Below are 20,080 nucleotides of genomic sequence, written 5' to 3'. Positions count from 1 at the left end.
GAAGAAGACATGCCAAGGCCCCCATCAATGCCAAGACCCACCAATGCCTTGGCTTGGCATTTTGACCCTTTAGGCTGCTGGGTTCCCACTCCCACCCCTCTCGCCATTTCCTTCTGGTAATACCCATATGAGTATGGGGGCGTAAGGGGTTCAGGCTATATCTGGCTTCCTGGCTTCGCTCAGGCAGCTCCCTCTTCTCACTTCTCCTTAGTTTGCAAACACCTCCTTTAAGAAGAAGGCTCGGGTCCTGGACCCCAGGCTAGGTTATTGCACCTGTTGCCTCTGGGCTCCCACTACCTCCTACCCTCTCCGCTCTGGCAGCTCCACGCTTGCATTATCTACCGGGCAAGGCTGTGGGCGCCTGGAGGAGGCGCTCATCCTGCGTCCTGGCGCCCGGCAGCTGTCGAATGAATGAATGAGTAAACTAACCACGGAAAGGAGTAAATTGACCATGGCTGACTTCAGCCTGACCACAGGGGGGCCTGGAAGAGTTGAAGGCGTGCGCATACTTGACGGACGTGCCCTCAGTCCACTAGGAGAGGAGCAGGCGGGCCCTCCATCCACGCCCCGCCCACCAGGGGGCCAAATAAGGGCGCGCCAGGCAGCGTCTGGCAGCAGCGCCGGGCTCCCGCGGCTAGAGTTGGCGCACCTGCGACAGGTGCTCCGGGTGAACCTGAACAACAGAAGACCCGCACAGGGCCTGGCACGGTGGGGAGGATGCTGCGCGAGCGGACGGTGCGGCTACAATATGGGAGCCGCGTCGAAGCGGTGTACGTGCTGGGCACGCACCTCTGGACCGACGTCTACAGGTGAGCCGGGCCACCGCGCGGGCCAGACAGCCCCCGCCCCGGACCCCGGGGTTTCCGGGAGATCTCCACCCCAGACATCCTTAGACCCTCCTGGGACTCCGGGACGCGGACAGCCTTCCTCCAGCCCGAGCAGCCCCTCATCCCGAGGCCTCCCGCGCCAGAAATCCTAAGAATTTCACCCAGAAACCTGACATCCCCAAACCTTGTGTCAGCCTCCCCCAAATCCTGAGACCCTCCCAGACACCCTGACAGCCCAAGCGCCCACAGTACCCCTTTCTCACATCCCCTCCTTTGCACCCCAGTCTTCCCACCTGGCCGTCTCCAGCACCCAGGGTGACCTCAGCACCCTGCAGCTTCCCCACCAGCCTCTCCCCTTTCACTTCCCTCCCCCCCCCCCCAGAACCACCCTTCTCCCTCACGCCCAGCTCGTCCCCTGAGACCCTCCTGGCTCACCACCCACCTCAGCCCAGCCCCTCAGCCACACCCAGATCAGCTGAGCTTCCTGGGACTTGCTGGGGAGCTGCCCTGGGGTGGAATCTGGCCCTGGGGGTTGCCTAGGCTCCGATTTCGCCCTGTGGGGGCTGCTGGTGGTTGCCTGTCCACAGACGCTGGCTGTGAGCTCTATGTCCCCAAATGCCTTCCCTTAACTTCACCCTGGGGTCAGGGAAGGACCTTGTACCACACCACTGAGGGTGCAGAGCTGAGGAGTCTTTATCAGAAGACCCCCCCCCCCATGCAGGATTCTGTTCCCTCACCTTTCTCCTGTCCACGAACTTGGTGGGGTCCAGGATTTCTGAGGTCAGGGCCCCACCCCCAGCCCAGAGGGAGCCGCCAAGTCCAATGATCCCTCCCCCTAGAGTGTGGGGTGGGCCTTGCCAAGGTGTGACTGGTGTAAATGGAGCAGTGGAGAGAGTCCAGCGGAGAATCACTCAGCCCTCTATTTCAAATATTTGAAATAGTCCTCATTGCCAGGGTGGAAGGGGTCTGTGCTGAAAGGGGGTAGCATGCAGGACTGAGGTGGGATCCGTGCTGATAACCTTGGGTGGGTTCCCTAACCTCTCTGTGCCTTGAGCTGAGCTGGAGGTGCCAGTGTGGCTTATTGCTCCCAAATCATTGTCAGCTGGAGTGCTCTGCCTTTCTCAGGCCCCCACTAAACCCCATCCCTGTGTCTTCCCACATACCCTCCCAGCCCATTCTTTCTGGCCCCTTCAGTGACCCTGGCAACCCTTCCCAGCCAGTCTCCTGCCACCTCCTCAGCAGGCACTGGCCATGAGGGTACCATCAAAGCCCCTTCCCTGAAGGCAAAGGGCCCGGTCACCTGCAGACCAGGTACTCTCTCCACTCATCTGCCCCTGGCCTCAGTTGCCCCACATGGAAATCTCAAGGGTGGTTTCCGAGGGTCATAACACAGCAGTGGGGTGTGGTCCAGTCCTCAGTGGCCTGGGAGAGCTCCCCTGCTTTCCCCACCCCCAATCCTAAACTTGGGCTCTGCCAGGGAGCGGGCCGGGAGCCAGGAGGCTCAAGTCTCTAAGCCTCAGCTGTCACCATACCCGCCTGTTTATTCACTGAGGCACTTTTGGTGCAGGCTGAAAGGCTGGCATGGTACCCCCAGGGGGGGTAAAGGGTAAAGAAGAGGGCCTCAGCCACAGTGACCCGCACCTCCCACCTGCACTTCACTTAAGACTCTCCACCACCCCCGAGAGAAGAAGGGCAGTCCAACAGAAACAGAATGCAAGTCACAAATAGAGCCACACGTGTGATTTGAAATTTTCTAGTAGCCACATTTTTAAGGTTAAAATAAACAGGGGCAAATTAATTTTAATAATATATTCTATTGAATCCAATATATCCAAAATATTAGCATTTCGATCTATAATCAACATAAAACAATAAGATAGTTTGTATATTAAGTCTTTTTCATAGTAAGTCTTTGGAATTCAGTGTGTGTTTTATACTGACGTCACATCTCGGTGCGGACTAACCGCACTTCAGGTGCTCAGTAGCCACCTGTAGCTGTGGCCACTGTACTGCACAGTGCAGGTCTGGAGCAGGGTGTCTTAGCCTTGGCTCTAGCCCATTGTGGGCCACATAATTCTTTGTTGTGGGGGCTGCCTTGTGCCTTGCAGGATATTTAGCAGCATCCCTGGCTTCTAATCCCGAGGTGCCAGTAGCAGCCCCTAATTGTGACAACCAGAAATGTCTCCAGGTAATGCCATCAGTCCCCCTGGCAGATGGACAAAATCACCTCCAGTTGAAAACCACTGGTCTAGTCAAAGAAGAACCTTCTGGAACTAAGGAGACTGGACTATTACTGCTATTGTTACTCCTAATACCTGTAGTGGTAAGAGCTCTTAAAGAGTAAATAAGTCAATATTAATAATCGCAGGAGATATTAGTGAACACTTATGAACCAAATGCATTATCTCCTATCTTCCTGACCATAGACCTTGGAGGACCTGCTGGGATCAACCCATTTTGTAGATGAGAAAAGTGAGGCTCAGAGAGGTGATGCCATCTGCCCAGTGTCACACAGGACTCAGGTCCAGTTCTGACTCAGAACTCTTACTCTTAACCACCACTCTAGCTTGTGTGAACCTAAACCAGCAGATTGAACTAGATGACCCCCTCAGCCTGAGTCCCTTCCATCTTCCACTCGGGCCATTAGCCCACTGTCCCCAGAAATTTCACCCATTTCCCACTGAGTCCTTCCTGACCCAGACACAAGTCATGACTTAAGACCCCACATGATGCCCCCCACAGTCTCTGAAGAGACATCAAGGGACAAGGCCTCATGGACCCTGGGCCATTAGGGACTGGTATCTTGACCCCTTACTCCTGAGTCACAAAGATGAGTGAATAGGCCTCAACACCCACCCCCTTTCCCAAGGGCCCTGGGCCCCCCCTCCTGAGATGCACACATAGCTTTCCTCCCCTCCAGACAGAGCAGGGGCCTCACCTGCCCACCCCCAGCAGACCCTATGGTCCACCCACCCTCTTCCAGCCAAACTGGCCCCTTGGATGCCCGCACCCAGCCACATTCTGATCACCAGTCTCCAAGAAGCTATGAGCAGATGCACAGAAAGAGGGAAGCGGGATTTTTTGTGTGTGATTTACGTTTCGCTAGTCATTAAAGATGACTCTGGTGAGCGATGTTTTCTTGCATTGGAGCCAGGAACACCCACAGAATCTGGAGGGATTAGAAAAAGGGCAGCCTTGGAGTAAAGTAATGGGGTGGTCACACTGCCCAGCTCTCCCACTGACCCACAAGCCGGCCATGGAGACAGCTTCTCCGTTCCCTCCTTCTGCTCTGTCCAGGAGGGTGAGAGTTCCCAGTTGGGCAGGTGTCCCCTTGTCCCTGGTGGAGAGAGGTCAGGATCTGCCTTTGGAGGTCTGCAGGAGCTTCAGAGCAGAGATGTGTTAACCACTGTTTCTCTTGCCTCTGCAGACCAGCAGCCTGGTTACCTTTGACCTCATGAGGAGCCCATGAGGTGGGAGGTGGGGCTGATCCCCGCCCCCTTCTCTGGGAATCCCTAAGGCAGAGGCTTGCCCATCATTCTCTGGCAGAAGATAGGAAGAGGGTAGCAGGGCAGGAGTGCCTAGACATCGCACAGGAAAATGATGGGAAAGCCAACAATACAGTTATGTATCGTGCTTCGGAGAAGAGCCTGGAGAATCTAAATTCGTTCCCCTCTCACTCCCTCAACTTCCTCTCTCTGTGTCTTGGTGTGTGTTTTAGAAAGGAGCCTTTGGACAAAGGCCAGGGAGGGCCTGGGGTCCAGTCTGAAACGATGGGGACTCGGGGTGCCATGGTCTCCCCTTCCCAGACTGCGCCAAGCCCCAGCTCACTGACCCTTCTGCTGCCAGCTCCCCTGCCGGCTCCACTCTGGCCACATGACTTTGGGGTGCTCTCGGCCCTTGAACGCACCCCGCTCACACCCACCTCAGGGCTCTTGCAGGTGCCCTTTTCTCTAGAGCAATATCCCACAGACCCCTTTAAGCCTGACATCATCTGTCACATCTTAGCTCAAATGTCGCCTCCTCCAAGCAGCTTCCTTGACTACCCCCATCTTGTGGTGCCTACCCCAAACCCCAGGGACGCTCTACCTCATCTCAGTACCTTTTTCTTTGCAGATATTATTATTATTTCCTTACTATGCCTAGCCAACATTTATTGAACACTTATTCTGTGCTAGGTAACCTTCTTTGCATCTTGCGTGTTCATCTCGTGTGTATTTAATAATTTACATGTGTTTAAATCTCCCAACTTTATGAAGTAGGTACTATTAGGGGCCCCCTTTTATAGTTGGGGAAACTGAGGTAAGGAATGCTTGTCCAAGATGACACAGCTGCTTAATGGTGGTGCAGAGGCCGGGCCCCTGACGCGCTGCCTTTGGCCAGCAGGGCTGCCTTCGGAGACCTGGGTTTTAGGCATGTCCTCCTCCGTGCTCACTGATTTCCTCGTTCCCACGCGGAAGTCAATGAAGGGCTCCTTGGTTGAATAAATGAATGAGTGATGTGGCCTGTGAGATGTGTGGACTGGCCTATCATTAGGCTGAGCTCTTCACCCCCAGCCTCCAGGGAAAAGCACTGTTGGATGGGCCAGTGGAAGGTCAAGGGCATGTGGCCGAGCTTGGCCAGAACAGCACTTGCTCTTGAGAGAATGATGGTAGGAGAAATCAGGCCAGGTCAGGTGGCCCCATAAATCAGAACAGCACCCACAGCCCTCAATCCTAAAGAGGAGGCCCTGCCAGGAGCTACTTCAGGGCTCAGGTTTCAAGCGAGTTCTCAGGGAGTGGTCCCCTGTGGTTTAAGCCCACAGCCTCCTGCACACCTGGGGTCCCCAAGAGCCTGCCTGCCCTTCCTGCCCACAGGGCCCCGAGTCAGGACGAAGCATGGTGGCAGGGGCTTACCCTAGTGCCCATCCCCCAGCTGGGCACACCTGTTAAATTTTGGGGGAGGCCAATTTTCAGAGGCAGCTCTCTCCTGCCCAGCCGTGCCAGACCCTGTGCCCAGGGATTTTGACTGGTCCAAACCTGATTATCCCAGCCATTCACCCAAGAGCCCAGAGCAGGAAGCCAGCCTTTGCTGTCCCCTTTCTGGGCGTCGGACTCCCACCTAAGAAATAGTAGGGGCTCTAGATGTTCCTAAGAGCTTCTCATTTGATCCTCTCCTGAGCCAGGTTGCTGCTCACCCCACCTCCCACCAGGTATCCCTTCCTGGCAGACCTTTACGAGAGGACTGTAACCAATAGATTCTCTCCTAGGAAGGGAGCAGCCAGGCCCAGAGCTCCCCTCACATTCTGCCATTACTGTCCCTGAGACTTGGAGCAAGTGCTCGCCCTCTGTGGGCCTCAACATGCTCATCTGTGAAATGGGATGACATTAATACAGCCTTCATGGGGTTATTGCAAGGATGGACTGAGATCATGTGCCAAAGTCTTGGAACAATACCTGGCACCTAGTACTCAGTTAAGTATTTATCATGAGTTAGTATTGGGTTCATTATATATTATGAAACAAATAATAATGAGATGCGGCCTAAAAGAGTTCAGTTCTCATGGGAGAGAAATGTGGAACCACATTTGTTAAGTGTTGTTTGAGGCACCAGCAAAAGGAGGGAGAGATGAGTCCCGATGGATGGGATCAGGGAAGACTTCCTGGAAGATGTGGCAACCAAGCTGAAGGATGGACAGGGGTTCCCAATGTGGCCAGGATGTGCTACGCAGGAGCAAAGGTACCCAGCAGGAAAGTGGGGCCACGTGGGGGTGGGAAGGGCATAGTTTCTGTGTCCTAGAATGTGAGGCTAGAGAGTCAATGAGCTCAGACCGGAGCTTTGACTGCCAGGCTCAGGCAATGGACTTGGTTCTGTAGGCAGTGGGGAGTCACTGGAGGTGTCTGGGGAGAGAGTGACCACAGATTAGATTGTTTCTTCCCTAAGGAGAGGGCCCGGGGCAGCTAGAGGCACCAGTGCCCAGTGAGGAGGCTGCTGAGGTTACCAGACACAGAAGGAGGCTGGAGAAGACAGACATCATGGTTACTTCTACCAGTCTCTGTCTAGGAGCACCCGTCCCGCTCAGAACTCCAGCCACCACCATGCCAGTTGTGAGGCCTTGCCTCCCTGTCCTTGTCCCTCTCCTTGAGGGTGCTCACCTGGGGTTGCATGCCCGGCTGGCACCCATGACCCCCCTCAGACTCCTGCAAAGCCTTGAAGACAGCGGTCCATACCCAGACTCCCAGGAGCAGGGGTCACTGTGGGGCTGAGCCCCAGCTGGTGTTAACGAGCCTCAGGACAGGTGGAGAAGCTGGGAGAGCCAGATGCCAGCGAGGAGCAGGCACGTGATGCCCTCAAGTCTGGGGCTGAGTGAGGCCAAGTTGATGAACTCACCCGCTGATGGAGCAAAGAACAGAGAAGCTGGGTGCCTCCCCAGCATTTGTGTGGCTAGGCAGATGTTAGATCACAAAGCCCAGAATTCCATTGGGTTGGACTCAATGAACGTCCCACTTCTATTAATACATCTGAGGCTGCTTTCCGGTCTTGCTCAAAGTTCCTTTGTCTGACACCAACCGACCGGCCATTTCTCGCCGCCACCTGGTCCCAGACCACCATCATCACTTACCTGGACAGGTGTAGTCACCTCCTTGCTGGTTCCCCTACGCCCAATATTGCTCTCCTGAAATTCGTTCTCCACCCTGCACCCTGGGTCCTCTGTCTACAGCGTAGAAATGACCATGCCACTCCTGCTTAGAAGCCGTCAGTGCTCTCAGGAGAAAGGCCAGCTCCTCACCATGACCCGGATCCACTCCTCTCCCTCTCGCTCACAAAGTCCAGCCACACAGACCTCCTTCCAATTTCTCCAACGTGCTGGGCAAACGTCCACCTCAGGCTATCACCCCAGCGGTCCTTGCTGCTTGGAAATCTCTGCTCTGCTTCCTCTCCTCACTTTGTTCAGTTCTGGGGTTCTCAGACTGTGGTCCCTGGCCAGCAGCATCAGCATCTCCTGGGAGCTTGTTAGAAATTCGTCTTCTCATTCATGGTGTATATGTGTATCAAATCATCACATAATACACTTCACATATATACAATTAATTATATGTGTCAATTGTTCCTCAACAAAGTTGGGGGAAAGTAGAAATACAGCTTCACAGGCCCCAGCCCACCCCGGCAGAATCAGAAATTCTGGGGGTGGTCACCACCTGTATCTTAACAGGTCCTGCAGGGGATGCTGGCATTCGCTCAAATTGAAGGAGCATTGGTCTATGTAATGCTTGTCTGTCCTTCAGAGTGAAAAGTTTAGACCTTAGCTCAAATGCCACTTCCTCCAAGAATCCTTCCTTGACTGCCAGATGAGGTCCTCATGGCACCCCATACCTCTCCTTTATAGAAATTACCACACCTGTAATCATACAATTAATTGTGTAATTCATTGAAAGTCTTTCTCTCCCACTAGGATGTATGTTCGGTGGGCACAGGAAATATGTTGTTTTTCACCAGTCTACCCCCAGCACTTAGAACTGTGCCGGCATATAGTAAGTGCTCAATAAACACATGTGGCGTGAATGACTAACAGCATAAGAACGCCCTCCTCTTCCAGCCCTTCCTGCAGCAAACATTTATATTGACCTTGTGTCTGTACAAGGCCAGGTGCTGAAACAAAAAGAAAAGGCGGTCCCTACCTCCAAAGAGCTAACTGCCACAAGGGAAAATAAACATGGGGACAAATCAACTGAGTTGGGGCTTTAAGTCGGGATAGACAGTTGCCAGGCAGAGAAGTCAGGGAAAAGTATTATAAGTAAAAGGAACAGCATGTGCAAAATGCACGGTAAGATGGAACAATGCAGGGAGTTGAGAGGATGGAAGGAAAATGAGGCTGGAGAGTCAAGGTGAGATGTCACTGGGTGTGTACCAGGCTACAGAGTTTGGATTTTATGGTATGGGGAGGCACAGAGAGACCACTGAATAATTTCAAGCAGGCAAGTGACCTGATATCTTTTTTTTTTAATTAAAGTTTATTGGGGTGACAGTTGTTAGTAAAGTTACATAGATTTCAGGTGTCCAATTCTGTATTACGTCATCTATAAATCCCATTGTGTGTTCACGTTTGTTTGTTTTTTTTAATCACTTTAGTAATAGAGCTTAGGAAACCAAGAAGGGTGGATTCATTCATTCATGTATTCCCAAAGTGTATATTAAGCATAGCCATGCGCTGAGTGCTGGGGTACAGTGGTGGGCAGGGCAGACGTGGTCCCAGGACCTAGTAGGCTGTCCTTCCGGCCACACTATCTGTGCCTCTTCCCCATAAGCAGGTGATCATAGCCGCTGCCAACGCCCCGACTTTCTCACCCTGGATACTGTCCTAGGCCCCTCCCTGCCACCTCCAGGGACAACAGAGATGCCTGCAGCCCCTGACTCGGGTTTCTGCGGGGGATTCTGAGAGGTTCTTCCCGGAAAGGGAGGCAGCCAGCAGGATCCGCGGGACACAATGGGCGCCTTTGTTGCTTCTGCCAGGGCCGCTCCAAGAATAGCTGTTTGCCCAGCTCTGAGCAGGGCTGGTGCTGGGATAGTAGGAGGGTGTGGGGCGCTGGAGCTCCAGTGTGGGCCAGGCGTTAACCCCCTGAGCCTCTGGGGCCTCCTCCAGTTTCCGACTGGCCTGGAGAAAGGAAAGTGCCACTAAGCATCACTCAGCACTATTGACCGAGTCCGGATCAAAGGATCCAAAGGATCCACCTGCCCTGAGAGTTTGTAAAGCATTTTTTTCCTAAATAGAATTGTGTGTAGAAACCGAATGAAATAATATTGGTTCTATTTATAGTTCAAGAGAAGGCAGGGATCCAACAGAGAGATCCCCAGCTCTTCACTTTCACCCCATCCCTTTGCCCAAGACCCACCCCCTCTGCACTCCCCGGACTCCGGCCACCTCTGACCTGGTCCCATCCTTTCATTTGGTACTTGATGAAATGGAGGGAGGAGCAGCCCCTTGCTCAAGGTCACCCAGCAGGTTGATGATCAAAACCGGGACTTACACTAGAGGAATGTTTCCCAGACCCGAGCCCACAATTGCCCAGGTTCTCGTGAATTTATTGACAATGTAGTACTATTAACATTTTTCCTTATATCCATTTTAAATGGAAATCTTGTATCATATTCCATTTTAAATGGAAATCTTGTATCATTACCATAAAGGGCAAGTCTTTATCAATTGCTATAAAAAGAAAACACATTTAATCAATACATAAATCTTCTTTTAAACTGTTCATCCACGTGCCACCTAAAAGCGTCTTACACGTGTACCCACGCCTCCCTTTGGAAATGCTGCCTGGCGCTTCTAGAAGGCTCACCTCTGTCCTGCTCAGCTCCACACTCAAGGCTCCCTCAGCAAGTCAGTGGCACGTTGGGCTCGAACCCAGATCTTCTGCACATGGACCCCCAATCCAGGCTTTTGGCTTAAGCTCTGTGCTTCGCCTATGAGTGGACAGAGGGCAACAGGCCAATGCCAACAAGTGTCCAGCCTCAGAGCAGCCCCGTGTCCCCATGACAGGCTGCGGAGTTTAGAAGGGGGCAGGTGGACAATAATCAGAGTCTTCCCGGAGCTTCTTTACGGAGCTCCTTTCCCAGGACTGGGCATGAACTGCCGGACACTTGCCCACTCTTTCCTGCTAGTACCCACAAGCAGTGGCCTTGGCCAGTAGCCCCTGCAGTCTGTGGCCTGGGTCAGAGAGACCCTGCCTGGTGGCCTCAATGGACTCACACTCGTGACCTTGGCCACCCCTGGGCTCTAACCCCCAGACCACCCTGTGGGACATCTAGACCAGGGGTTCTCTAGACCGCTGGCCCTGCAACACCAACAGTTCCTGGAAACATGGTAGAAATGCAAATTCTCAGGCCTTACCCCAGATCTACTAAACCTGAAATTCTGAGGAGGGGCCCGGCCATGTGTTTTGACCAGCCCTCTAGGTAATGCTGCTGCTGCAGACCTTTGATAGCCCCTGGTCTAAACCTCCCATTCAACCCCGGCCACTGTTCACATCTTCAGTTGCCCAGCCATACCTCAGTCCTGACTCTCCAGGGATGGGATCCACAAATCTGTCGCCTTAAAATAAACCCTGAAGATTTAAACAGCACCCCTGGTGATTATGATGCCCAAACATAGCAGAGAACTGTTCTGGAACCCAGGAACACTGAGCCCTCAAAATCTCAGCTGTGGGGCCAGCCCGGTGGCTCAGGCGGTTGGAGCTCCGTGCTCCTAACTCCGAAGGCTGCCAGTTCAATTCCCACATGGGCCAGTAGGCTCTCAACCACAAGGTTGCTGGTTCAACTCCTCGAGTCCCACAAGGGATGGTGGGCTGCGCCCCCTCCACTAGCAACGGCATCTGCACCTAGAGCTGAGCTGCGCCCTCCACAGCTAAGACTGAAAGGACAACTTGAAGCTGAACGGCACCCTCCACAACTAAGATTGAAAGGACAACTTGACTTGGAAAAAAATCCCGGAAGTACACACTGTTCCCAATAGAGTCCTGTTCCCCTTCCCCAATAAAATCTTTAACAATAAATAAATAAGTTCAGGTCATCTAACTTTCATGCAGCCTTTTTTAAAAAAAAAAAACCTCAGCTGTGCCTTTGAGGCAGACGCTCGTACCTATGTCTTAGTCCCAAATCCCATGAGAATCCCACTAAATCCCTCTGAGCTCTCTTTGGCTTTGGGGAACCTTCAGACCATGGGCTGGATGTTGCAAAACCATCACCTTGGGTACCTTCCTCCCCTCGCCTCCCTGTCCTTCCCGGTTACCTCCCCTTAATGCCAGTGTCAGGCAGCTCGAGCTGCTGTAGCAAAATACCATAGGCTGGTGGCTTAAAAGCAGAAATGTATTTCTCACAGTTCTGGAGGCTGGATGTCTGAGATCAGGGTGACAAGAGGACCAGGTTCTGGTGAGGACCGTCTTCTTGGCCTGCAGACAACTGCCTTCTCACGGCATGTTCACCGGGCCTTCCTCGGTGAGCGTGGAGCCCTCTCTCTCTCTCTCTTCCTCTTCTTATAAGGTGACCAATCCTATCAGATTAGGACCTCATGCTCATGACTTCATTCAACCTTAATTATCTTCTAAAAGCCCTATATCTTCAAGTACAATCACATTGGAAGTTAGGGCTTCAACACGTGAATATGGCAGACGAACATTCAGTCCTTTACAACCAGATCAAACCACGAAGCTCCCTGCCCTGAAATCTTGACAGCTTTTCAAGAATTCCAAGTTATTTCCAGTTCAGTAGAAAACCACGCTGGATACCCAAGGCGTGATTCTCAGCGGGCGGAATTCCAAGCCATGAAAGCTGTGGCAGGCAGGAGGGGTCTTTGTGACGGAGCAGCTCACCCCTGCCCCGTTAAGACCCAAGTTCCAGGTCTCGTCCCTGTGCAAACCCAGCACCTTGACAGTTGCCTCTTGGCCTCCAGCTCAGACACGGACAGGATTTGGGAGACAGAGTCTAGCCGTACGGCTGCACTTGGAGCAAATTCACTCTTCTGTCTGGGCCTCAGCTGTCCACCCTTACAGTGCCACGTGGCTCCCAAAACTGGCTGCCTGTCAGAAACGCAAGGAATCTGTTAAGAATTCATATCTCCCATCCCCCCCCTCGAACATTGTGACTCAGTATGTACGAGATTGGCCCAAGAATCTGTATTTTTAACAATGTCCTCTTCACCAGCAGGTGATTGCAGTACAGCTGGGTCCTTCGGGGTCCCCAGACTGGGTGACCTAGGAGGGTCCTTGCAGCCTTGCCCCTCCAGGCGTCTCCTCCTGAAGCCTCCTATCCCACCTGTCCCAGGGGGCATCACAACTCACTCTCCTCTCTCCCTGCAGCGCAGCCCCAGCCGGGGCCGAAACCTTCAGCCTGAAGCACTCGGAGCATGTGCGGGTAGAGGTGGTGTGTGACGGGCAGGCCGAGGAGGTGGCCACCAATGGGAAACAGCGCTGGCCTCTCTCACCCAGCACCACGCTGCGGCTCTCCATGAGCCAGGCCAGCACCGAGGCCAGCAGCGACAAGGTACCATGACTGGGCCAGTCCACCTCTGGGGGCCTCCAGAGCCAGGGTGGGGGGGCCATGCTGGCATCAAGACGGGCTACACCAAAGCTGTCCCATAGAGACAGAATGCGCGCCACACGGGTCCTTTTCAGTTTCTAGCGGCCACATTAAAAAATAAAAAAGAAATGGGGATTTCATTACAATACTATATTTTACTTAACTCCACATATCAAAATATTATGATTTCGATATGATACCAACACCAAAAAACATTGACAAGATAGCTTACACAGTTTTTCATACCAACTCTAAATCTGGTGTGTGTCTCATATTTATAGTACGTCTCAATTTGAGCTTTCCGCCTGTCAAGTACTCGATAACCACGTCCAGCTCGTAGCTATTGGATAAGACAGCTCAGGGTCAGACCATGGAATGATGGCTTCGTGGAAGGTTAGAGTTGTGAGCTGCTGGATGATGAAATACTAGAATCCTTAGAAGTTACAGCCACAAACGTCCTTGTTTTCATTGTGTATAAAATGGGGTGCTGGGCACCCATGCAGCAAAGTGATTCACCCCAGTGGTGCAGCCAAGACCAGACTCTCTCCTTGCTGGGTTCTCGAATTATGAACTTCATGTGCCCCATGGCAGTGATCACACTGGGTCTTATCCAAAGGAAAGAACCTCAGCCCTATTCCCTGGTCCCTTAGCGGGAGCTAGACATACACGTTGGTAGATGTGGGGCCCCACAGGCAGCAGAATACACCAGAGGGCACAGGTAAGCACACGTGACCCTGGATGCACTCTGAGAGGAGGGAGGTCCCCTATCTAGTTCAGTAATATGGGGAAGTAGCCCACCAACCTAGGCGTGCTTCCTGGAGGAGAGGGTTCAGTTGTCTGGAGAAGATTGATTTGACAGGCTGTGAGGTGTGAGTCAGGGAAGGTCGTCACTAGGTTTTCCTGCCTGTGATCTGTGATCTCTGCTCTTCTCTCCCTCCCAATGTACCCCTCCCTACCAAGGTCACTGTCAACTACTATGAGCTGGAGGGGAACACCCCCATCGACCAGGCTGGGCTCTTCCTTACAGCCATTGGTGAGTTGACAAGGCTGCCGCCTGGGTGCCTTCACCCCCCCGGGTCTGGCATTGCCACCCTTCTCAGCAGCACTTGGGCTGTTTCCAATGCTGCCGGCCTGGCACTTGGAGCTTCCTCTGAATAATGCAGGACCAAGGAGTGATGCCACAGGTACCCAGGCCCTTCTCTAGTAGGGTGGGGGATGTCCTGCAGATGTGCCCTGGTCTGCCAGCGACTCCCCCAATGCCGGGTCCCCCTCACAGGCTCTGTGGGTCATGACGAAGAAAGAGCAAAGTCTGCTCCTCCGTCACTTCTCGCCTGCAGCCTTGAGAAGAGCTTGCCTAGAAACAGCCTACCCCCAAATCTGTGCTGTTCTGGACAATCCTAGCTACCCCTTTGCCCTCCCTAAGCCCAGAGATGCAGCCTGGGTCCTTAATCACCTACTTCAAGTCCTTCCTTTAACTCATGAGGGCAGTGAGACCCAGATCGGTTAGGGAACTCATTCAAAGTTACACAGCAACTTGGTGGCTGGTTGAGTCCAGAACTCAGGATTATTTCCCTCCTAGGTTCTTCTATCACACGGTCCTCCCCTGCCCTGGGTGCCAGGTGGTCAGGTGAAACGCAGCCTGGCTCAGCAAGGCCCAGGGATGTGGTCTTCTGACCCTTCAGTCGCTCAGCTCTTCTGCAGTTGAGGTGTTGATTGTATATATTTTTTAAAAATTTTAATTACACAATGTGATTATATTTCATATATCATATAATGATATGTGATTATGTATCAAGTGTCCATCCAGCCGTAGTTTAAAAATGACAGAGCTGCTAATTGGTAAGGGGAGGGAACTATCAGTTACTGAGAGCCAACTACATGCTAAGTGCTTCAAAACTAATGACGTCTTCCATTTATTGGCCACCTCCTCTGTGTCCAGGGCTATGCTGGGTGTTTTGAGCAGGAAGAGAAACACCTGCCATTTAATGAGCACCTACAGTGTACCAGGCTCCGATACAGGATGTCTTACTGTCATGATCCCAATCTATTCTTGCCACTATTCCAAGGATAGACACTATTAGTATTGTCCCCATTTTACAGATGAGAAAACCAAGGCTCCTAAAAAGTCAAACACACAAAAACTTGCCTGAGGCCACACACCTGAAAAGTGGTTTGTGGGACACCAAGTCAATTCAGTTATCTTATATTCTCTGGGGGTCTTAGAACTCCCCCCCGGAAAAAAAAAAAACAGCCAGCCCCTCCTTCTGCCCTGTGCGCTTAGCCTCCAGAACAGGCTCAACAGCAGCGCTCTTCTGCTCCTCAGCTTACTCCCAAACAGGCTTGATTGCTGGTCACTCCAACCATCTTTCTGCACCGAGGGGGTGCCCAGCCCTGGAGCGGGGTTCTCGGGACAACTTCAGGGACCCTTGAGAGATGGAAACGAAAGCCTACCTAGTTGCAGCTGAGAGCTGGCACCAGTGTGGACCTCACATGCACACGTAGCCCCCAGGTTGTCTCAGGTGACCGTCCCTGATAAAACCTGATCCCACAGAGATGGGACACCTGAGAACATAAGCAGGAAGGGCAGCGGCCAGGGACCTGTGAAATGAGGGTGACCCCAGAGAGCTGACTGCACCATTAACGAGATTTCCACCAAAGCAAGGCAGACTTGGAACAGATGGCAACTAACGCACTATTAGAAAGCAGGCCTAGACTTTCCCCTCCCCTGGAAGACTATAACGCTTGTGCTGTGCCCTCGGAAGATACCAGACATGCTCGTGGTAAATAACCAGGCTCATCCTTCTAAGGTTCTGAGGTTGTACTTTCACTGAACAATTATTTACTTAACTGCTGCAAGTTCCAGATATTTAGATTCTACAGGCCAGTGAAATGTCTACCCCAAAACTATATAAATAAGGCTCACATCTTTGATGCTTGACAAAAAAGACATTAATAAAATAACTTGTCATCAATTATCACCATCATTTTAACATCTGAACACCTAAAAAGTAGGCAGGGCATAATTTCAGAATAAAGCTTTATGAAAAACTCACCCCACTGAACTTATGTTTCCTGTTCCACCAGGGACCCAGGTGAAAATTTGGTTTCCCTTGGTACCCACTGGTCTATCTGACCCCTGCAGGCCTTGTCTCCCCTTGAGCATCCACCCCAGAAGTGCTTGAGCCCCACATCCTGAATAATCATTCAGGGGCTGCACCTCAGAGCAGGAACACCCTGAATGTCCCAAGATGGCGGGGCTGTCCCCCAAGAACATATCTGAGTCTGTCCCACCTTAGTTCTGTCCTGAGCTCATGCAGAGCAGAAAGAACCCTGGCTTCAGAGTAGACAGAAATAAATTTCAATTCTGGCTCTGTCCCCTCCAGCCACATTGTCACCATCATTCCTCAGTCTCAGTTTTCTCATCTGCAAAATGGGATCACAGTGCACTCTCAGACAGTGCTTACAAGGAGTCAGTGGGATGGTATGTGCAAAGGGCCTGGCATGGAGTAGGTACTCAGTTGATGCTTTCTTCTGGTCTTTCCTCTTAGGGTAGCCACATTTTCTCTCTGTTGGGTGACATTGAAGAACCCTACTGTCCCTCAGTCTTCCTCTTGGGATTTGGGAATAAATGCATGGTGCCCTGGGCCAGATCAGGTTCTGGGTCTTGGTCGCAGTCCTGCCAAGGAGTTGCTGTGTGACCTTGACAAGTAGCCCAGCCCCTCTAGACCTCACTGTTTTCTAGCTATAAAATGAGAGGTTTGAGCTCATTGATCTCTGAGGGCATTTAAGACTCCAGTTAGGGCTGATTTGCAAAGCCCTCCCTGTTAGGGGGGAAAGAAGGAGGAAGACAGTCGAGAGTCTCACCCTCTGTGCTGTAGTCCCAGCAACAAGAGCAGGACAGGTACATGACCCTTGAGAAGTTTTAGCATCAACCTGGGGTCCTCATTCCTATTGCCCCTCCCCAGAGTCTAGGATGGCTGTGGGGGAGAGAATCCTTCTTCCCTACTACACCCCAGGCTGCCCGGTAAGGCAAGAAGGCCAGGTACCCTGTCACTGTCCATGGGGGCGGCAGCCCGCCAAAATGCCCATGGCTCTGTGTCAAAGCTGAGGCCTCAGTGGCTGGATTCTCGGGACACACTACCTTGAACCCAATTTGACATTTCCCATTAATCTGCCCCACACCCCAGGCGCCACCTGACACTTTGGGGCTATTCACAGGAGCTGAGGTAGGACTCAAAGCCTCTGGGAAATGTCATCTGGAACCCAGAGGCCCTGAAGCAGATGTCCTCTCCCTTCTCCCCCAGGAAGGCAGAGAGCCCTCCCAGGAGGGCGCGGCTCTGGGCCAACCAGACCAGCCTTGCTCTCTGTCCGCACATGGGTCATCCCGTTGGAATCTAGTTAAACTGGACATTGGGAGATGCTTTGAAAGGGAGAAGTCCTCAATGGATGGCTTATAGTTGGAGGGGTGGGGTCCCGAGTGAGAGAGGACAGGAGAGAGGCCATTTCAGTTGACTGTGGAGATGAGTCATCGTGCAAGAGAAAATGTAAAGCCCTGAGGGAGGTTGGAAGGTGGGTGATATGGGTGCACAATTGCATAATGCCCGAATTGCATAACAGGAAGTCAATGAAACCTCTCCGAGTTTCATAAATCAAGAAAAAGCAATAAGCACATTATTTAGCAGTATTACGGAGACTGCCTCAGGCAGGTGAGGGGATGGGCCCAACAACAAACTGCTGGGTTTCTTTAGAAGCTGTTTGGTACTGTTCGATTTCTTTTGTACTATGTGCAAGTATTGCTTTCATATCATCTTTCAATTTAGAAAATTCGTAATGAAGTAAAGCACAGAGAAGTGCTCTATCATTTGTCTCCGGTGACCCACCGCTCTCATGGACACACCATGGGAGCCGAAAGTGGTGCCACCTTGCAGCGTAGAGTGGAAGGCCACAGGGCTGCCGGGGAGGGCCGGGTGGGGATGTGGCCGACTCCTCTGGGGATGACCTTCAGGGGGAGCAAGTCTTGGGTGTTTGAAGGTGCACTTGGCTTTTGGAAACAGCCTAGGGCAGAGGTCAGCTGGAGTCAGAGGCCCGAGAGGGACGCCTGGCCCTGCCCTGTCTGGGGACTTCCTGGTCGCTTCCCTGCTGGATGCCTCAGTTTCCTCATCTGTATGGTGGGGGTGGCTGAGTCGGGGAGAATCCTTCCTCCTGTTGTGATTGAAGTGAGAACATGCTCAGAAGGTGCCTGCCGCTGGCAGAGTGAACAGTACACACGGGAGAGATTATCTTGAAAGCAGAGCGTGATCCCTTGAGGAGACTGGGTCTGCGGCTGCTTCCCAGGGAGGAGCTTCCGGAAGCCAACCTCCCGGAGAGACAGTATGCAGTGGGGAGTGTCCGGCTGGAAAGTTCATGAAGGTCTGGGAGCCAACACCAATACTGTTCCTCCGTCTGAGCCTTCAGCCTTTTTGACAGTTGGTGGTTCTGCCTTCCCCATTTTCTCCCTAAAATTCTTATCCTGCCCTGGCCTCCCAGATTACCAGCCCAGTTTCCTCACAGGGGACGTCTCTGAGCCTGGGTTTGCTCACCTGTAAGATGAGAACAATAGCATTTACTTCACAGGACTGGTGAGTCATCGAGAGCAGGCATTGTGCCCTGGTGGCCCACGCTAGGTCCCCGTGCCCACGGTGGCAGGGACACAGCAGATGCCCAACAGGACTCGCTGAGTGAATGGGACCGTGAGGAGTGCATGTAATTATGCCTCATGGCATCTAACTGGCAGGAGGGCTGCTTCTCCCAAGCACCAGGCGCCCTTAAAGCCTCCCCTTTCCTGCCTCCTTCCAGACCCAGAAAAGCCACATTCAGGGTTGGGAGGGACGCGGACTGTGGGCAGAGGAGGGACTTGAATGGAATCCCCAGACTCAGGGTGAGCTGCCTGGGGAGGAACGACGTCAGTGCCCATTCCGAGCCAGGACCCTCCTCGCCACCCAACCCAGGGAAAGGGCATACCTGCCAAGGAGACTGACCAGGAACTTATTTATTCTCACCCAACTCCCATCTCCGTCCAAGTCATGTCCTGCAGGAAGCCGAGCCCACTGGGAGTTCCGGGGCGGGGATCTAGCTCATCTCATTCTGTGTGATGCTCCAAAACCTTCCCAACAACTCGCCTGTCCGCTCCCCCCCACCACCACCACCCCCATTAGGCTCTAACGCAGGGGGTCACTTTGCCTCCCAGGGACATGTAGCACTATCTGTTGTGACAACTGGAAGATGTTACTAACATCCAAGGGGTGGAGACCAGGGGTACTGCTAAACATCCTACAATGCGCAGGTTGGTCTCTTCAACACAGAAGTATCCAGCTCAAAATGTCCTTCATGCCTACTATTAAAATTAGTGCAACTCCTTTAACTGGAAAGGGCCCCATTTGCAGGTAAAGAAACTGGGTTCAGAGAGACTGTCTAAGCTGCCCAAAGTCACACAGCTTATAGGCAGAGAACCAGGGTTCAAATCCAGCACTGTCTGATGCTGAATCTTGGGCTCATTTCACTACCCCAGACAGTTTTCACAAAGCCTGTCTCCATGGCAGGGCTAGTCCAGCTAGGATACTGAAGGTCCCTTTCCCAAGAGACAGGATAAACAGGGACCCAGCCCTGGCATCCTCTATCTGGCACCCTCAGATCGATAGGGGTTGGAGACCAGTTTCCCACCCAAAGTAAAGCCCTCAGTCCTTGGAGGTGGGATCTAGACCACCGAGAATTCTGGGAGAGATACACATGCGCAAACACATGTGTGCATACAGGCCCAGGGCAGGCTGGGAAAAGCAGTTCAGGAATCCTATGACAGTTTTCTAAATATGAGCTTCAAATCAGATCAACTGCAGTGTGTGCCGCAGTTCCGCTAATGCTCCCTGTGTGACCCTGGGCAGTAATTTGGCCTCTCTGAACCAAGGCTCCCAGATGTGTACAGTGAGGCTCACCCCATCCACCCCAGAACTCTAACAACTGAGGAACCAGGAAGTGGTGGGAGACCCAGACCTACCAGACAGCACTTCTTGAAGCCCTAAGCTGCAAAGTCTGCAGCGTCTGCCCATGTTCTCCCTCGGGCAGTGGGGTATTGAAGTAAGGGGTTGGGTAAGATGCCCGTCCCCTCTGAGGACCAAGGAAGCAGGTGAGCTGCACGCTAACCCCACAGGGTTTCCTCTGCTCCCTGC

General features: G+C 52.6%; 1 protein-coding gene across 1 annotated transcript in view; it reads left to right on the top strand.

The window, feature by feature from the left end:
- The first annotated feature begins 588 nt into the window (after positions 1 to 588).
- The window catches only part of PADI2 (peptidyl arginine deiminase 2), a 41,826-nt gene continuing 22,334 nt past the window's right edge, over positions 589 to 20,080 (top strand). The window contains exons 1-3 of the mRNA XM_088790228.1: positions 589 to 809; positions 12,659 to 12,842; positions 13,839 to 13,911. Coding sequence (XP_088646354.1) covers positions 718 to 809; positions 12,659 to 12,842; positions 13,839 to 13,911 — 349 coding nt within the window. The 5' untranslated portion in view covers positions 589 to 717. The remainder of the gene's footprint in view (positions 810 to 12,658; positions 12,843 to 13,838; positions 13,912 to 20,080) is intronic.

The sequence above is a fragment of the Rhinolophus sinicus genome, chromosome 14 (assembly GCF_057876585.1).
Source record: "Rhinolophus sinicus isolate RSI-liver-muscle chromosome 14, RSI-T2T, whole genome shotgun sequence".
Classification (NCBI taxonomy): Eukaryota; Metazoa; Chordata; class Mammalia; order Chiroptera; family Rhinolophidae; genus Rhinolophus; species Rhinolophus sinicus.
Note: the sequence above shows the minus strand (reverse complement) of the source record. Positions and strands in the feature narration are given on the sequence as shown.